General features: G+C 59.5%; 1 protein-coding gene across 3 annotated transcripts in view; it reads left to right on the top strand.

Annotated features, from left to right (window-relative positions):
* CARM1 (coactivator associated arginine methyltransferase 1) overlaps positions 1-14,586 on the top strand; it is a 52,828-nt gene that overhangs the window by 35,244 nt on the left and 2,998 nt on the right. For all 3 annotated transcript variants that reach the window (XM_074935090.1, XM_074935088.1, XM_074935089.1), the window contains exons 6-13: positions 706-883; positions 6,944-7,034; positions 8,066-8,147; positions 9,508-9,593; positions 10,848-10,937; positions 12,212-12,349; positions 13,184-13,273; positions 13,551-13,663. In XM_074935090.1, coding sequence (XP_074791191.1) covers positions 706-883; positions 6,944-7,034; positions 8,066-8,147; positions 9,508-9,593; positions 10,848-10,937; positions 12,212-12,349; positions 13,184-13,273; positions 13,551-13,663 — 868 coding nt within the window. The remainder of the gene's footprint in view (positions 1-705; positions 884-6,943; positions 7,035-8,065; positions 8,148-9,507; positions 9,594-10,847; positions 10,938-12,211; positions 12,350-13,183; positions 13,274-13,550; positions 13,664-14,586) is intronic.

The raw sequence follows: 14,586 nt of genomic DNA, 5'->3' as shown, positions 1-14,586 counted from the left end.
CTGAAACGTTCTCCCCCAGTCAGTGACCAGAAACCCCCATCCATTTTGTATCATTCCCTCTCCCAGTAAGGATCTCAACCTGAATTTCCAGCCCGTACAGACCGAGCTTTGACTGGTATGCTCTTGACTCACAGTCTGACCTGGGGCAGGTCATGTCCTCTCTCCTGCCTCTGTTTACCCATCTATGCGATGCAGGTGTCAGGAGGCGTGACCAGGTAACCAAGTGGTTGGAAGATGCCAAGTGCTGGATCCGGGGAGGAAAGTGGGGTGAAAGGACTCTGAGTGTGTGGGCTGGAACATGACCCTGACTGGGTTGTGCATGGCACTCCCTGCCACGGTTCCTTGTCTTCAGAAGATCCCCTGCTCTTAAAGGCTCTGAACCAAATTCATCCCTGGTGTCACTGACGTCACTGCAGTTGCACCGGGAAGGACTTTGGCCCAGTCTCGCTCAGCTGGATGAAATTGACTGACTTTGCCCTCTTTTGAAGCTGTCTCGCAGACGTTCAGTTAAACTAGATCATTTTTGCCCTGATGTATTTTTAGCACAATTCGTGATAGTCCCAGCAAACCCCACTGCGTGTTCCTGGGCTGGCGCCAGCAGCAGATGCCCACAGATCATTCTGGATCATGTGGCTGGCTTAGACCCGGGAAGTGGGGGCCGCTTCTCTTTTTTCCTTTCTCTGACTTTTTTTTCTCCTCGCCCAGGTTTTAGTGAAAAGCAACAACCTCACGGACAGGATCGTGGTCATCCCCGGCAAGGTGGAGGAAATCTCGCTTCCCGAACAGGTGGACATAATTATCTCGGAGCCTATGGGGTATATGCTCTTCAACGAACGCATGCTGGAAAGCTACCTGCATGCGAAGAAGTACTTAAAGCCCAGTGGTAAGTGATCAGTGCTGACCGAAACACCCCATTCCACAATATTCCTTTCCCCACAGACATGGGGAGGGGTGTATTCAGGGGCAGGTGAAATCAAATCCCTTTTCAACCAGTCTCTCAGTGTTTAAAGGCAAGCTGGTTCAATGTCGGTAGTGGGGATGGTAGGGCAGATAATCAGCTTTTGAGGATGCTCTGGGATTTCCGTTGCTGGGGGAATATCAGCCGTGGAGCCCAAGGGATCTGGGTCTGTGGGCCAGAGCGTTACAAACGATTGGGGCTGGCGAGGGCGCAAGAGCTGGGTTTCGTTGGCTGTCTGGTTTTCTCGCTATGCTCCTCGTTCAGAAATGTAGCCCACTGGCACGCCCGTGGGAGCTGCGTGTGCAGGCTCCAGCGTCTTACGCTGGGTCAGAGAACGGCGGTGTCCTCACGGGGGTGAGGGATTCATGTGTCACGCTTAGCGTGCTTAGTGACTGGGGGTGGTTCTTGTGTCCATTTCGTCCTGGCTTCACCATTAGGTGTCTAACGCATCGGGTTATGTGGTTTCATGACCCCGACAGCGTGAGGATAGCCACTCGGTGAGCTGCAAACCGCACACAGCGTTCAGCCACCCAGGGTCTCCGAATACAGACCGCAGGGCCCCACACGCAGTTGCTCCGGTGTGAGCCGAGTGGCCCTATAGCATTGCATGCTGGGACAGCTAGCCAGGCAGCTCCTCCTGTATTCAGGGCAGCTGGATCTCCTCTGGTCTGGAGACCAGGTCCGGGCTCCCAGGCAATACGGCCCCTCTGCTAGACAGAGTCTGGGCTGTGTGAGCTGGTGCCCCTGGATATGTAGCAGGCCCCTCCAGCGGGGATGCTCGCATGGGGGCCTGATTCGATGACCAATGCTGCCTGGTGGGGTGGAGCGGAGAGCCAAGGCCCCGGCAGGGCGTGGTGCTGGTCTCCACCTGCTGGTAGGCTGGGGAACGATCGGGCGTTCCAGGCTGGTGTGTGAGTCGTAGGTTTGACCCCTCCAGTCCAGGAACAGCTCTGCTCCTCCGAGGGGGCTGAGCTGCACCATTGGGCGTTTAAGCAGCTGGCTGCCTTTCTGGGCCTCAGGGCTGGTGCGAAGAGGGGCCTGACTTCATCTTGTGACCCCCCCCAGGCTGAGCCCACCAGGCCCCTCTAGCTCTTCAAAACAAAGTTCTCTACAGCCGAGGGGCTGCCGCAAAAATGTGACCACAGGAGAGTGGTTGCAAGAGCTTCCAGGTCGGGGGATGACTCGCGGCGCCCGCTCCTGGCGTGGGAGGGAAGCAAAGGGGGCTGCCTGCTGTGAAAATGGGAAGGCTTGGGCTTGTCTGTGGGGAATGTTCTCCTCACATGGGGGTTGGGGCAGGGGATGCAGGGCAGTAGAGAGAGAAGCTATTGCCCCTGGAAATGCCCCCCCGCCCCAGCCTGGTGATGGCCAGGCTGCCCGAGTAGCGCGGGGATAGCTGGTTCCCCTTTGAGGTGTTTGGAGCACTGTCTCTTTTTTTAAAAAAAACTTTTTTACTGTTCCCCGCAACGGATCGCTTGCCATCAGACAGCGGCTTAGCCAAAGGCTGCAGCCGCCGGTCTCTCGAGCGGAGAGGTGATTTGCAATGCAACGAATCTCGAAATGTCATTAAATTGTGTTCCAGGCAATTTCCCAAAGGAGCTGACACGACTCATGAGCCCTAATGTATTCCGCCCTCCCGAACAGGCCTGACCCCGTCCATCCCTTTGGCCGTATTTTAGTCCCTGCCTTCATCCAAAAGCAATGCTCCTAGAAAAATCAATAGCCTAAGGCGTGTGTAGTTGCCTTCATTGCTGGGGGAGGGCGGGACCAGATCAGTTTTTAACTTGCTGGAGAAAGGATCTGGAACAGTCTGCTTCTGGTGGCGAGAAAGCAGCATGTGTGTATGTTCTCGTTAGAGGTGTTGGTATTTGATTAAGCTTGGCAGATTAAACTGTTCCAATATGTTGCACAGAGGTGGGGATGGACTCTTACCATCTCTAGTCCCACACTGTTTTGAAAACCCTCATTTTTAACTTCTCTGCCACCTGTCTGCAAGGAGCAGCCAGCTCTGTACGGAACTCGCGCTGCTCAGATGAGTCTCTGTAACACGGGCCCGGAACCGGTTTGTGAGAGCAGATCTTACAACACGCCTGCTTGAGGCCTGATCCTGCAAACTCAGCTTAGCTTCAGGCTGAGTGTGGCCACAGGCTTGGGCTCTGACTCCGGACATAGAATCCCCCTGACTTTGTCGGTTCAGAATGGTGATTTGCGGGTCTTGTGTTTCATATCCCCTAACCCACTAGGGCTTCCGCAATGCTGGGCACTTAACGAGCGACTTGCGAGCTAGGAGCGCTGCCATTGATAAAGAGCAGGGGAGGGAGACGTTACGCAGGTGAAGAGCTGTTTTAGGCTGAAATTTAAACAGGGAGAATCATCCCCCAGCCTGCAAGGGAGACCAAAGGGGGGGTGGGGGGAATCTTTTTTGCATTTAACATGCGGGCAAACTAGTAACATCTACCACTTTGATATTTCTGTTCTCACCTGAGTCCCCTGCCAACATGCTAGTCTTGGTCGCCACTTGTGTTCGCAGCAGCAGTGCCTGATCTCCACGCTGATTATCCCCAGACCACCAGCCTTCAGAAACCCCCGGAAGCCTGGGTAGCTTTTTTGGATATAGATCATTAGGAAAATGGACGCACCGAGCGCACGGGGGTTTTTAGTCCCTCCACTGAGTTGCTGTGGCTGTGCCAAAGATTAAAGGCGGAAATCGGAATGTGACTGTAACGGCCCTGCCCGCGGCTTTCAGCCCAGGCTCCCTGCGGAGCGAGTGCCGCGGGCCCCGCGGGACAGAGCCGCTCCGAGGACCGTTACTGTTTGGAAATGTTGCAGTGTCTCCAAAGCACAGACTTTCAGACCCTGACCAGGATCGGGGCCCCCTGCCCCAAACAGCTCAGCCGGAGGGGAGGCACCAAAAGGGGCAGGAGGCTACGCAGCAGTCAGCGGTGAAGCTGGGCACGGGAGCCAGGTCTCCTGAACTCCAGTCTGGTGCCCTGCCCTGGGCCACGCCAGCTCTCCTGGCGACCGATGCATCTTTAGCGGGGGTTGGGAGCAAGATGTGGGGTTTTGTAAGTTCAGTCTGCCCTAGTCATAGTTCCCACCGTCCACGGGTGCCCACTCTCTGCCTGCCCCTCCCGGTCCCTTCCCCCCTCCCCCGATGCTGAGGAGATGGTGGGGTCTGTCTACACTGCAGTTAGGCACCCGCGGCTGGCCCATGCCAGCTGACAGGCTCGTGGGGCTGTTTCATTGCGGTGTAGGTGGCCCGCCCCCTTCACGGAGCCTTAGCGCCCGGGCGCCAGACTGAGCATCTACGCCACAATTAAACAGCCCCTTGGCGCACACCTGGTCAGCTGGCAGGGGCCAGCCGTGGGTTTTGCACTGCAGTGTAGATGCACCCAGAGAGGCTTCGCCACCCCTCCCTGCCCCTTGAGCTGCGCCTAGCTCCTCTCCCTCCAAGGGGTGGGCGTCAGCCAGGAGGAAAGGAATCCAGTTGTTTGCTGGGAGGGAGGAAACGAACCCGGGTCGGCCGTCGTTTTCTGGAGCGGGGCTCAAGTCGCTGAGCTGGTCCCGACGAGGTCTGGAACTGCGCTAGTTAATGGGGAGGTGAAGAGGTTTTAAACGGAGTGCGTAAAGCGAAGGAAGGCTCGGCCAGGTAGCCTCCGCCAGCCGGAGGGGCCTCGAAGAGCTGGACTACCAGTCTAGTCCTGGCCATGCCACGCTGGGGTGGAGGCAGTGCTGCTCTCTGGCATGGTGAAATCTGGAGGGCGGGATCCCCATCAGCCTGTGGATAAGCAGGGTCGCCAGCTCTCGGGATTTAGAGCCCAAGTCGGGGAATATTTGGGGGATTTTCGTAAAGCCTCGGCTCCTGGAGCCACGTGCGTCGGAGACTCTCGTCTCTCAAGTCCGTTTTATAACCCTGGAGAAAAGCCTGGAAATGTGACCCCCCCCCAGCTGTTTTCACACGTTTCATTTTTAGGCAATTGTGATTTCTCTGGGGGCTCAGGGTTGGCAGTTCTGCCAAGGTCCTGGGCTAGCTACAGATCCAACCCGGTTTAGCTAACATGTCAGATGTGGCCTTAGACACTCCAGTCTTTAATCTTGAAACTTTAACTGCTAAAGCCACTGAGCTGTGCTCCAATCCCAAGCTCTGCTGCCTGGCTTCTTACAGTCCAGACTGTCCCCTGTCCTGGAGAACCCATGTGAGGGACATTCTGGCATTAGCAGGGCTTCAGAGAATGTTAAAGGGCGTGATTAGGGCCTGTGGGGAGAGATTGCAAAGAGTGATGACTGACCTTAGAGAGAGGACATAAATCTCTGGCGAATGGGGGAGAGAACGGCGGATCGGGCTTCTGCCCATCTCATCAACCAGGGACTCAGTGAAACTGAAAAACAGCAAATTCAAAACCAGTCCGAGGCGATCCTGTTCCACATATTGTGTCCTTACACTGTGGAACTCACTGCCACTGGATGGCTTTGGGGCCAAGGGCTTGGATGGATTCTAAGAGGTGTTGGCATTTTCTACAGCTCCCCAGAAGAGCCTGAGTAGTTGTTAATGGTAGAGTTCTGGAGCTGTAAAGCCATCTGCTTTGGGGTGCAAACGAGTCAAACTGTTAGAGATCGGGAAGCCTTTGTGGGGGGCAGATTGTTCCATGTCTGCTACTGCAAACCTCTCACACCTTCCTCTTCAGCATCTGCTGCTGCCTACTGCCGGAGGCGGGATTGTGAGCTAGATGGGCGTCGGGTCTGACCCAGCCTGGCAGTTCCTTTGAGGGCTGGTGTAGCTATCGGGGTGGGTGGTGAGAGCGGCCTGCCTGGAGGGGATGGAGCGCTCTGGGGGCTGCCGGGGAAGGGGATAGAATCGGGGGAAGCATCTTGGGCAGTGTCGATGCGCATCGCTGTCGGCAGCTGTGGCCATGTGGAAGAGAGCCCAGATCGCAAAGCCAAGGGGAGCCATCCCAGCCAATGGCCCTCCGCTGCTGATCTGCCGCAGGCCGTGCTGTTTGAACGTTCCTCAGTGACCTCGTTCGGTTGAGGGGTTTGGTTTGTTAGCTAGGGGGATCAGCTCTGTGCCCCTGCCAGTCTCTGTCCTGCCCAGCCATAACCCAAGTCAAACATCGGAGGGGGGAAGGGTGCGGCTGGTGGGTTCGATGTGCTTGAGACCTGAACAAGGCAGGAAAATGACGTGCGTATCTGTGCATAGCTCTGAGCTCTGCTTTGGGCTGCCAAGGGGGTTTTGTGTCCATGCCAGCCCTGCAGCCCCCACACAGTTCAGTACCTACCGAAATGCACCAGATCGGGTGGCATACGGGCTAGCTGCTGCCTGGGGCGGGGGTTGGCCAGAGACCCAGGCCAGATCCCAAATCAATCCTCACCTCCTTCCGAACACATGTTGCACTGGGCCTGTACCTTGGCTCTGTGCTGGGGAAAACCCTGGAAAGGGGCCGGGCATCGCTGGGGTGGGCCAGGCGTGCTCTGACTTAGCCAGGGCTGGGCTGGGGAAAAATACACCCTGGGAAATTTGCCGGGGGGGGGGGGGGGGGGAGAATTTGGTTTCAGTTGAAAGTTTCTGCTGAAAACTTGAAAGTTCAATATTTTTGCTGACGGTGAGTGGTGCAGTGCCTCATGGGAGATGTAGTCCAGCTGGGGATCCCTGCCCATAGAGGAGAATGAGGCCACAAGGTGCAAACTGCATCTCCCATAATGCATCATGGTTTCCCTCTCAGGAAGGGGAAGGCCCTGGTGTATTGTGGGAGATGTAGTCCTGGTGGGATCCTGCCTGGCAAGGACAATGGGGACCAAAGGGGCTTTGAAATGTTTGCGCTAAAAGCCGACACTTTTCCTGACACATTGTTTAGCTGCTGAAGCGGTTGGGAGGGAAAACTCCCATCCAGCGCCCTAGTAACCTGGCGTGCAGGGCAGCCTGTGCTGGAGGGGTAGGAAGGGACTTGGCATAGCCCTGCGGGGCGCTGACCCCCTCTGCTCCCCTTCCAGGTAACATGTTCCCCACGATCGGCGACGTGCACCTGGCCCCGTTCACAGACGAGCAGCTCTACATGGAGCAGTTTACAAAGGCCAATTTCTGGTGAGTCCTTTCCCTGGCGCGAGGCTGGTGCCCTGCCCACCGGGGTGGGCCCAGGAGGTGCTGGCTGGCCCAGCAGCTGGTTCAAAGCATGGCGGGGGCTTTCACCGGTGGGAGATAGTGCCCCCATGGTGGGGGGAGAGGGGGGATCTATGTTTCTGGCTCTCCCCCAATATCTCGGAGGCGAGCGGCCTCAGGGAGCAGATAGGATAGCCCGGTCCTGTCTTCCAGCTGCCGCAGGTCCTGGCAGAGACACCCAGCCCAGGGCAGGGGCAGGGGCGCATTGTCAGCTGCCACGATAGGGTGGAGACTGCATTTGTTGGGGCTCAGGGGGGCACCAGCCACTAAGGAACTACCGGGACTCCCCTTCCCAGTCTGGAGCTGGCGCACCGCCCCCTCCCTCTCCTTCACAGGGAGTTTCCACCCCTGGCTTTAGCCCCAATGTAAATGGCTCCATAGCCCAGGTGGGCATGGACCCAAACCCCCTGCATGTAACGCGTTTGGGTCTCACTCCAGTTCCCCAGGGGTCAGGTGCCCAAAGCACTGTCCCTGTCGGTCCCGTTGTGGTCAGCCTTGGCCGAGGCTAAGGACTGAATGGCCCCTAGAGATAATCCCCGCCCCCCGCCGCATCCCCTCCACGCCTGGATGAGGGGGGTTTCAGTGGCGGCGCTGCTGCCTGGACTCTCTGGGATAACGCCCAGGGTATGTGGCATACGCTGCTTTAATTTGGCGCCCGCCTGTCTCTCAAGATGCTGAGCTGTCGTCTGCTAATACTGAGTCCCTCGGGGGCGGGGGGGCGTTCCAAGCGGTGCCCCGATCTCCTTGGCTTCCCCGGTCAGCCCCAGCTCTGCCCTGATCCGCCTTGTGTCTGCGCCGGAGCCCCGAAGGGAAGTGACTGTCAGGCGCGTAGGCTTGAGCTCTGCTTCTGGGCAGCTGTGCACCTCCGGCAGGTTTCCACACCACCTGAGCCGGCCCACGTGGGCGGGTGGAGCTGGTCAGCGCAGGCGGGTTTCCATGGGTGTCTCCTCTTGCAGGTACCAACCGTCCTTTCATGGTGTGGACTTGTCGGCGCTTAGAGGAGCCGCGGTAGATGAGTATTTTAGACAGCCTGTTGTGGTGAGTTGTGGGAGCCAGCCGCCTCCGCTCCCAGCTCCTCCCTCTGGACCCAGATCGGGCCGTTTAAACGGGCTGGGAGGGAATAAACCGGGATCGCTGGGCGGCGGCTGCTGGAGTGAGACGGTGGTAACTGGTCACCAGAGTACAGCAGCACTGTGCAGCTGCTTAGGGCAGGAAGGGAAGGCTGGGCCAGTGGGCAGAGTACTGGACTGGGGTGCAGGAACCCTGGGTTCTGGTCCTGGCTCTGCTGTTGGGTGACCTTGGGCAAGTCACGTCTCCTCCCGTGCCTCAGTTTCCCCATCCCTCAAACGGGGAGGGTGATACTGACCTGCTTTGAGATGAAAGTCATTTGTTGAAGTCACTGGTGAGCCGCCGAGTAACTAGCAATCAAATGCTCAATAGACTCCCAGGTTGTGCGGGAGCCTCCCCCTGGAGGACATTGCTCTGGGGAAGCATTTCTACTCTGCGCCCTTTCCTGTACCCGTCCCTCCTGGGGTCCGTCTCAGCTCTCACAGCGCTTACGTTAGCCCTGTGCCCAGGGAGGTCACACCCGGCACCTCATATCCTGAAGCCTGATGTCTGCTGCTGGAGCAGGCTCCTCCGCCCCTCTGCAGCCCAGCCTCCGCTTGAGGGGACAGAGCGCCCTGAGTAGGGCTGGGCTACGCTTCGTTCCTCCCCTGGCAGAGCTGGGATGGCTTGCCATTCGCTGGCCTGGCTTGCCGAAGGCTAGGGGGTGCTGTGCTGAGAGGTGACCTCTTGCCTGAAGAACCAGATCTGCAATTCTGACCCTCTGATCCTTTGGGACCCCTGGCACTTCCCATGAGAGTCAGGGCATTAACTCCAGCATGCTGCCCACGGTCGTTACATGCCACCTCCCTGCATCCCCCTGGTATGGGCTTGGGCTTGACTTCCCAGCGTTTGTTGTAGGGTGGTGTTGCTCTGAGCTGTTCAGCTGCCTTCCTCCCCAGAAGTGGCTGCATTTCTGAGGGAGTTTCAGGGGCTTCCCAGTGTTCATAAACCCGGACAGAGCTGAGTATGTTCTCCCCAGTTCTCTCTCAATGGGATCCTAGCCCGACGCGGCATGCTGGCAAGACCATGAGCAGTTTGGGCTGCTCAGTAGCAGGATCTGTGTTTGGTTCCTCGGGCTGCCCCGCTGAGTCCCGTTTACTGTCTTCCCTGCCTCTGCAACTCCCGACTCGGTTTCCTTCCCAGAAAACGCTCTTGTGCGCTGTACTGTGCGCCCCCATTAACGGTGCGTCCTCGCTGCCAGGCTGGAACAAGACTGCGGTCCGCGGTGCCCTTCGGCTGGTGCGCCCTCCCGTTGTGGCGGGACGCTGACCAATGTGCCTCTCTCTCCTAGGACACCTTTGATATCAGGATTTTAATGGCGAAGTCCGTTAAATATACAGTCAACTTCTTAGAAGCCAAAGAAGGTGATTTGCACAGGTAGCTATTCGCTCTTTCCTAGCGGGAGGGTGGGGAGGGGGAGCTGATCCCCGCGGGTGGCAGGGTAGAGGGACCAGTGCCCACCCCATTGTGCTGCGGGGGGGTGGTGTCATTAACCCCGCCTCCCTGTCTGATATGCTTTGGTTACTGTGGAGGTGCCTCTGGCAGCCAGGATCTTCAGAGCTGCAGCCTCCAGGCTCTGATGGAGGTTCCCTGCCCTGTCTGTGAGTGCCAGTCACACGCCCACCCTTCCCTTCGCCCGCACCTGTGGGGCTGGCACCCGACAGGGAGACCGCGTTTGGGGGGGCCCCCCATCAGCCCTGTCAGCCATGGCAGCATTTAACGTCCCACAACGCAGTCCCGCCTTGCCCACCCCTGGCAGGACCCCCCAGGATTGCTAGGGCTTTGTCCAGCCTAGTCTGGAAATGCCTCCCCCGGGACTAGCATGGGATTGAACCCTGAACGGAAACCCACCGGCTGTCACGAAAGATCAAAACTCCATGCTGGATGCTGGGCGGTATTTATTAGAGGAATTACGGTAGTGCCCGGGAGCTCCAGTCACCCCCCCCCCCAGGCCCCATGTTGTGCTGGACGCTGGGCGGTATTTATTAGAGGAATTACGGTAGCGCCCGGGAGCTCCAGTCACCCCCCCCCAGGCCCCATGTTGTGCTGGGTGCTCTGTGGTATTTATTGGAGGAATTACGGTAGCGCCCGGAGCTCCAGTCACCCCCCCCCAGGCCCCATGTTGTGCTGGACGCTGGGCGGTATTTATTAGAGGAATTACGGTAGCGCCCGGGAGCTCCAGTCACCCCCCCCCCCCCCCCCAGGCCCCATGTTGTGCTGGGTGCTCTGTGGTATTTATTGGAGGAATTACGGTAGCGCCCGGGAGCTCCAGTCACCCCCAGGCCCCCATTGTGTCGGGCGCTGGTACAAACCGGTCAAAGACAGGCCCCGCCCCCACAGAGCTCCCGTGGCTGGTCAGTGGCCACAAGCCAATGCACTGGAACGTGGGGGCTCTGTCGCTCAGCCCGGCTTTCTGTCAAGTGCAGAGGCGCCCCCGGCTGAGGGCCTTGTCCTCACGCCCTGGCCGGGGGGTGCACCGGAGGTGGGGCGTGTGTGGGGAGCTGTGAATTGGGTGGGAAGGGATGATCTGCTGTGGGGGGAGCTGCTGCCAGGCTGTGACTCCCCACGCCTCTGGGTGCCTCTCCCCAGGTGCCCCCACCCCGCTGCTAACTGCTTCTCTTTGGTTTGCAGGATAGAAATCCCGTTCAAGTTTCACATGCTGCATTCAGGTCTAGTCCACGGCTTGGCTTTCTGGTTTGATGTAGCCTTCATTGGTTCAATGTAAGTGGTGGAGCAAACAATGTAGAGCCTGCCCCTACCTCCCACCAGAGCTTGGGGTTTGTAAAACAAATAACTGGCTATCGCTCCTATTCTACATTGCAATAAACTGGCAAGTTCCAATTCCGTTACCTTTTCGCTTGTGGTCCTGTCTCGATAACCGTACACGCTTTTGCCTAGCCCCGCTGCAGTGAGAGTTCTTTAGCAAGAGCCCCAGCCCCCCAGTCTGTTCTGATCTGCCACAATCCCATGCGGGGGCTGGGGGCGCTCCATGGGGAAGCCAAAATCCCCCTGGGATCCTGGATATGCCACGAGATTTGGGGCGGGTGTTCTCCCTATAGATTCTTCCTAAAGAGATTTGACTGTAGACGACCGTTTTGGCTGGCCTGAGATGGCGTTTTGTTTTCAATACGTGTATGTTGACTGAAGGTGCTTTGAATTTCTCGGTGCTTAACTTGGGTCGGCTCTAGGGCCAGGCAGGAGGGGAAAGGAGACGTGTCCCATCCCAACAAACTCTGGCAGCTGTTTCCGAGCCATAACGAGATGCCAGAGTCCTGGTCCCACCTGTCTTACCTGCATCAGTGCCTCTGGCCTAAGTGTGATCCGTGAGATTGCACTAGTGCAGCGCACCATCCTGCTGTATGGGAGAGCAGCTGGTCGGTCACCTGGACTGCCGTGCCACCCTCTCACCTGTAACTCGGTGCCCCAGTGCCCTCGGGAGCAGTGGTTCCCAAGCCCTAGGGAACTGCCTCTGCCTCTCTGTGAGCGGTGGGTGCTGTACCCTCACCGTGGAGTCAGGGCTGACGCTGCTCCTTCGCTCCCAGCCCACGCTCTGTGGCAGATGAGACCAGGAACCTGAGCTGGAGGCTGGGACCACAGAGATCTTGGTTCAACCCCTCACCTCCCTCCATGTCTGCCACTGGCTGCTGGGCCGGCTGCTGCCACTCCAGGGGGAATTCACTTCTGGAGCTCGTCCTTAGCATAGCTGAGACTCCGATTTCCTGGGCCTCCCCCCGCCCGGCTGGACGGGCCCAGTGGGACACGGTGGCTGGCGCTGCCCTGTCCCCATCACTGTGGGGTGGGAGGCTCCGGTGAACAGCCATGTGGGGCTGCAATTGGTTGCTTTACAAACACCTTGGGCCAGCAGAGGGCACCTCTGCCCCCCACCTCCCCGTTCCCCTGGTGGTGTGGCTGGAGCGGGCTGGGCTGGCGGAATGGTGCTTGCAGCCAGTCCCCATGTCTGTTGCTAACCAGGCGCTGTCCCCTCTCTCCCGCAGGATGACAGTGTGGCTCTCGACGGCCCCCACCGAGCCGCTGACCCACTGGTACCAGGTCCGGTGTCTGTTTCAGTCTCCACTTTTCGCCAAAGCCGGGGACACGCTCTCAGGGACGTGTCTGCTCATCGCCAACAAGCGGTAAGGCAGACTCTGCGGGGCACGGTCTTGGGGCTGGGAGGGCTACGGATCCCAGCATGCACTGCTCCAGCAGCTAGGCTGAGCTGTATTCCAAACGGCTCCATGCACTGCACCCCGCTTCTGGGCTAGTCTGTGGGTCGTGCTGCTGCGGGGCCTGGCCCTGGGTCTGTGGTCGCCTGCCTAGCCCAGGGCTGGGGGCCCTTGGAAATACCTTCCGTCGACTCAGCCCAGTTGCCCTGTCTCGAATGGATTTCTCCCTGCGGCCAACAGGGCAGGGCTGTCACCCCCACGTACAGCTGGGAGCTGAGGTCCAGCAAGGCCAAGTGACTTGCTCAAGGTCACATGGAGTCTATGGCAAAGCAGGGGTTTGAGCCTGGGTCTTCCAAGCTGGTGCTCTAATCACTGGGCAGCCCTCCTCTCTGCCCAGCGCCAGCCTGTCCTGCCCAACGCACCTCCAAGCCCGGCGAGAGCAGCAGTGACCGGAAGGCCTGTGAATCAGGTTCGGGGGGGGGGGGTCCTCAGGCCTGTTCTCCTTGGGGGGACATGCAAATTGCCACTCCCATCAGTTGCAATTTGGGCATCTCCTCTCCACAGTCAAGCCCTCAGCGCCCCCTTGCCTGCCCCTGCACTGTCCCAGCATTAGGCCCAGCCCTGCCAGAGATGGAATTCGCCCGGGGGGGGCGTCTCTGTCCTGAGGTTTCTCCTCTTCCCCGGCTCGGCCCTTCCCATCTTGCTGGGGTCTGCTGCTCCAGCAGGGCCGGCCCTCGTGGGAGGGTTGGGCCAGAGGCTCCCGCGCCGGGTCAGTCTCTGACGTGCGTCTCCCTCTCTCCACAGACAAAGCTACGACATAAGTATTGTCGCCCAGGTGGATCAGACGGGTTCCAAGTCCAGCAACCTCCTCGACTTGAAAAACCCCTTCTTCAGGTACGGCCCCACCCTGCAAGCCGGCCGCCTCAGCGGCGCCCCCGATCCGCTGGCAAAGGCAGCAAGACCCTGCGCTGGCCATGCCCTCCCAGCCGGGCTGGGAGCTGCAGGGTCACTGGCCCCATTCTGCCTTTTGCGGGAGCCCGGTGCTGTGCGGGGAGCCTCGTGCTGACAGGCTGACCCGTCCCCCTGCAGCTGCAGTGACTGGCGGTGGAGCCGAGGTTTCTCCCGCCGCCCGTCCAGGCCTCGCTGACGTGTCGTCACGTGTCTCTGACAGGTACACAGGCACGACTCCCTCCCCCCCACCAGGCTCCCACTACACGTCTCCATCAGAGAACATGTGGAACACGGGTGGCGCCTACAACATGAGCACGGGGATGGGCGTGGCCGGTAATGTACCCTGCCGTCCGGAGGTCCTTGGGGGGGCGGGGAGCCCATGGAGCGGGGAGCCCATGGGCCGGCCAGTGCAGACACACAACCCGCTCTGTGCCGAAGCAGCTTAATTGGCTGCTGGATCCATGTCCTGCTGAGCCATGGTGCGCGCAGCCCCTGCCCACTCACCGCCATGCCCCTCCTGCTCCGGGCACTGCCATTGGTCTGCACTTCCCCTTGGGAAAAAGGGAGGGATCAGTGCCCAGCACCCCCCAAGCCAGGCCGATCCGGCCCAAGCCCCTCAGTGCAGCTGCTCAAGCCAGACCCCAAGCCTGGCCCGTTGTCTCTGCTGAGCTGGGATCGGCTCTCCAGGGCTGGGACCTTGGGAAACTCCCCCTGGCGCAGGGCTGGGCCCCAGCTGTCCGTCCTCCCCTCCCCCTGCTGGCTGGGAGCCACCCGGGCTCCAAGCCCAGCGCAGCCTGGCTGGAGACGCTGAGCAGCTCAGGCCATTGCTAGCTGAGAGTGGAGGGTTCCCTGCTGCAGGACTCGTCCCACCCTGCTGGGCAGGGTGTCCTCTGAGCCTCACCCCGCAGCCTTGGTCCCAGTGGGGAAACTGAGGCCCCAAGCAGGAGAGTGACTGGCTCCCTGACTGAGCCTCCAGCCCCTCCCTCCATTTCTGTGCCTTCCTGCCACCCTCCCCTGCATCCTGCCATGGGCTCAGGGACCCGGCCACAGGGCGGCATGTCCTGGAGCCCCGGATTGGGGCCTCTGGGCCTGTTTCATGGCCGGCTTCTCTCCGGCCCCCTCTTGTGGCAGGCCCTGGAACCGCCTCCCAGCGTGGAAGTTGCTGGCAACTCCCAGCCTCCCTGGGCCCTGAGGCGGCTGCTGGGCAGGGCGGCTGCGCTGCCCTCATCACGCCAGCCTGTGCTTGGGAAGAGCTG

This window comes from Natator depressus, chromosome 20 (genome assembly GCF_965152275.1).
Source record: "Natator depressus isolate rNatDep1 chromosome 20, rNatDep2.hap1, whole genome shotgun sequence".
NCBI classification, from domain to species: domain Eukaryota; kingdom Metazoa; phylum Chordata; order Testudines; family Cheloniidae; genus Natator; species Natator depressus.
Note: the sequence above shows the minus strand (reverse complement) of the source record. Positions and strands in the feature narration are given on the sequence as shown.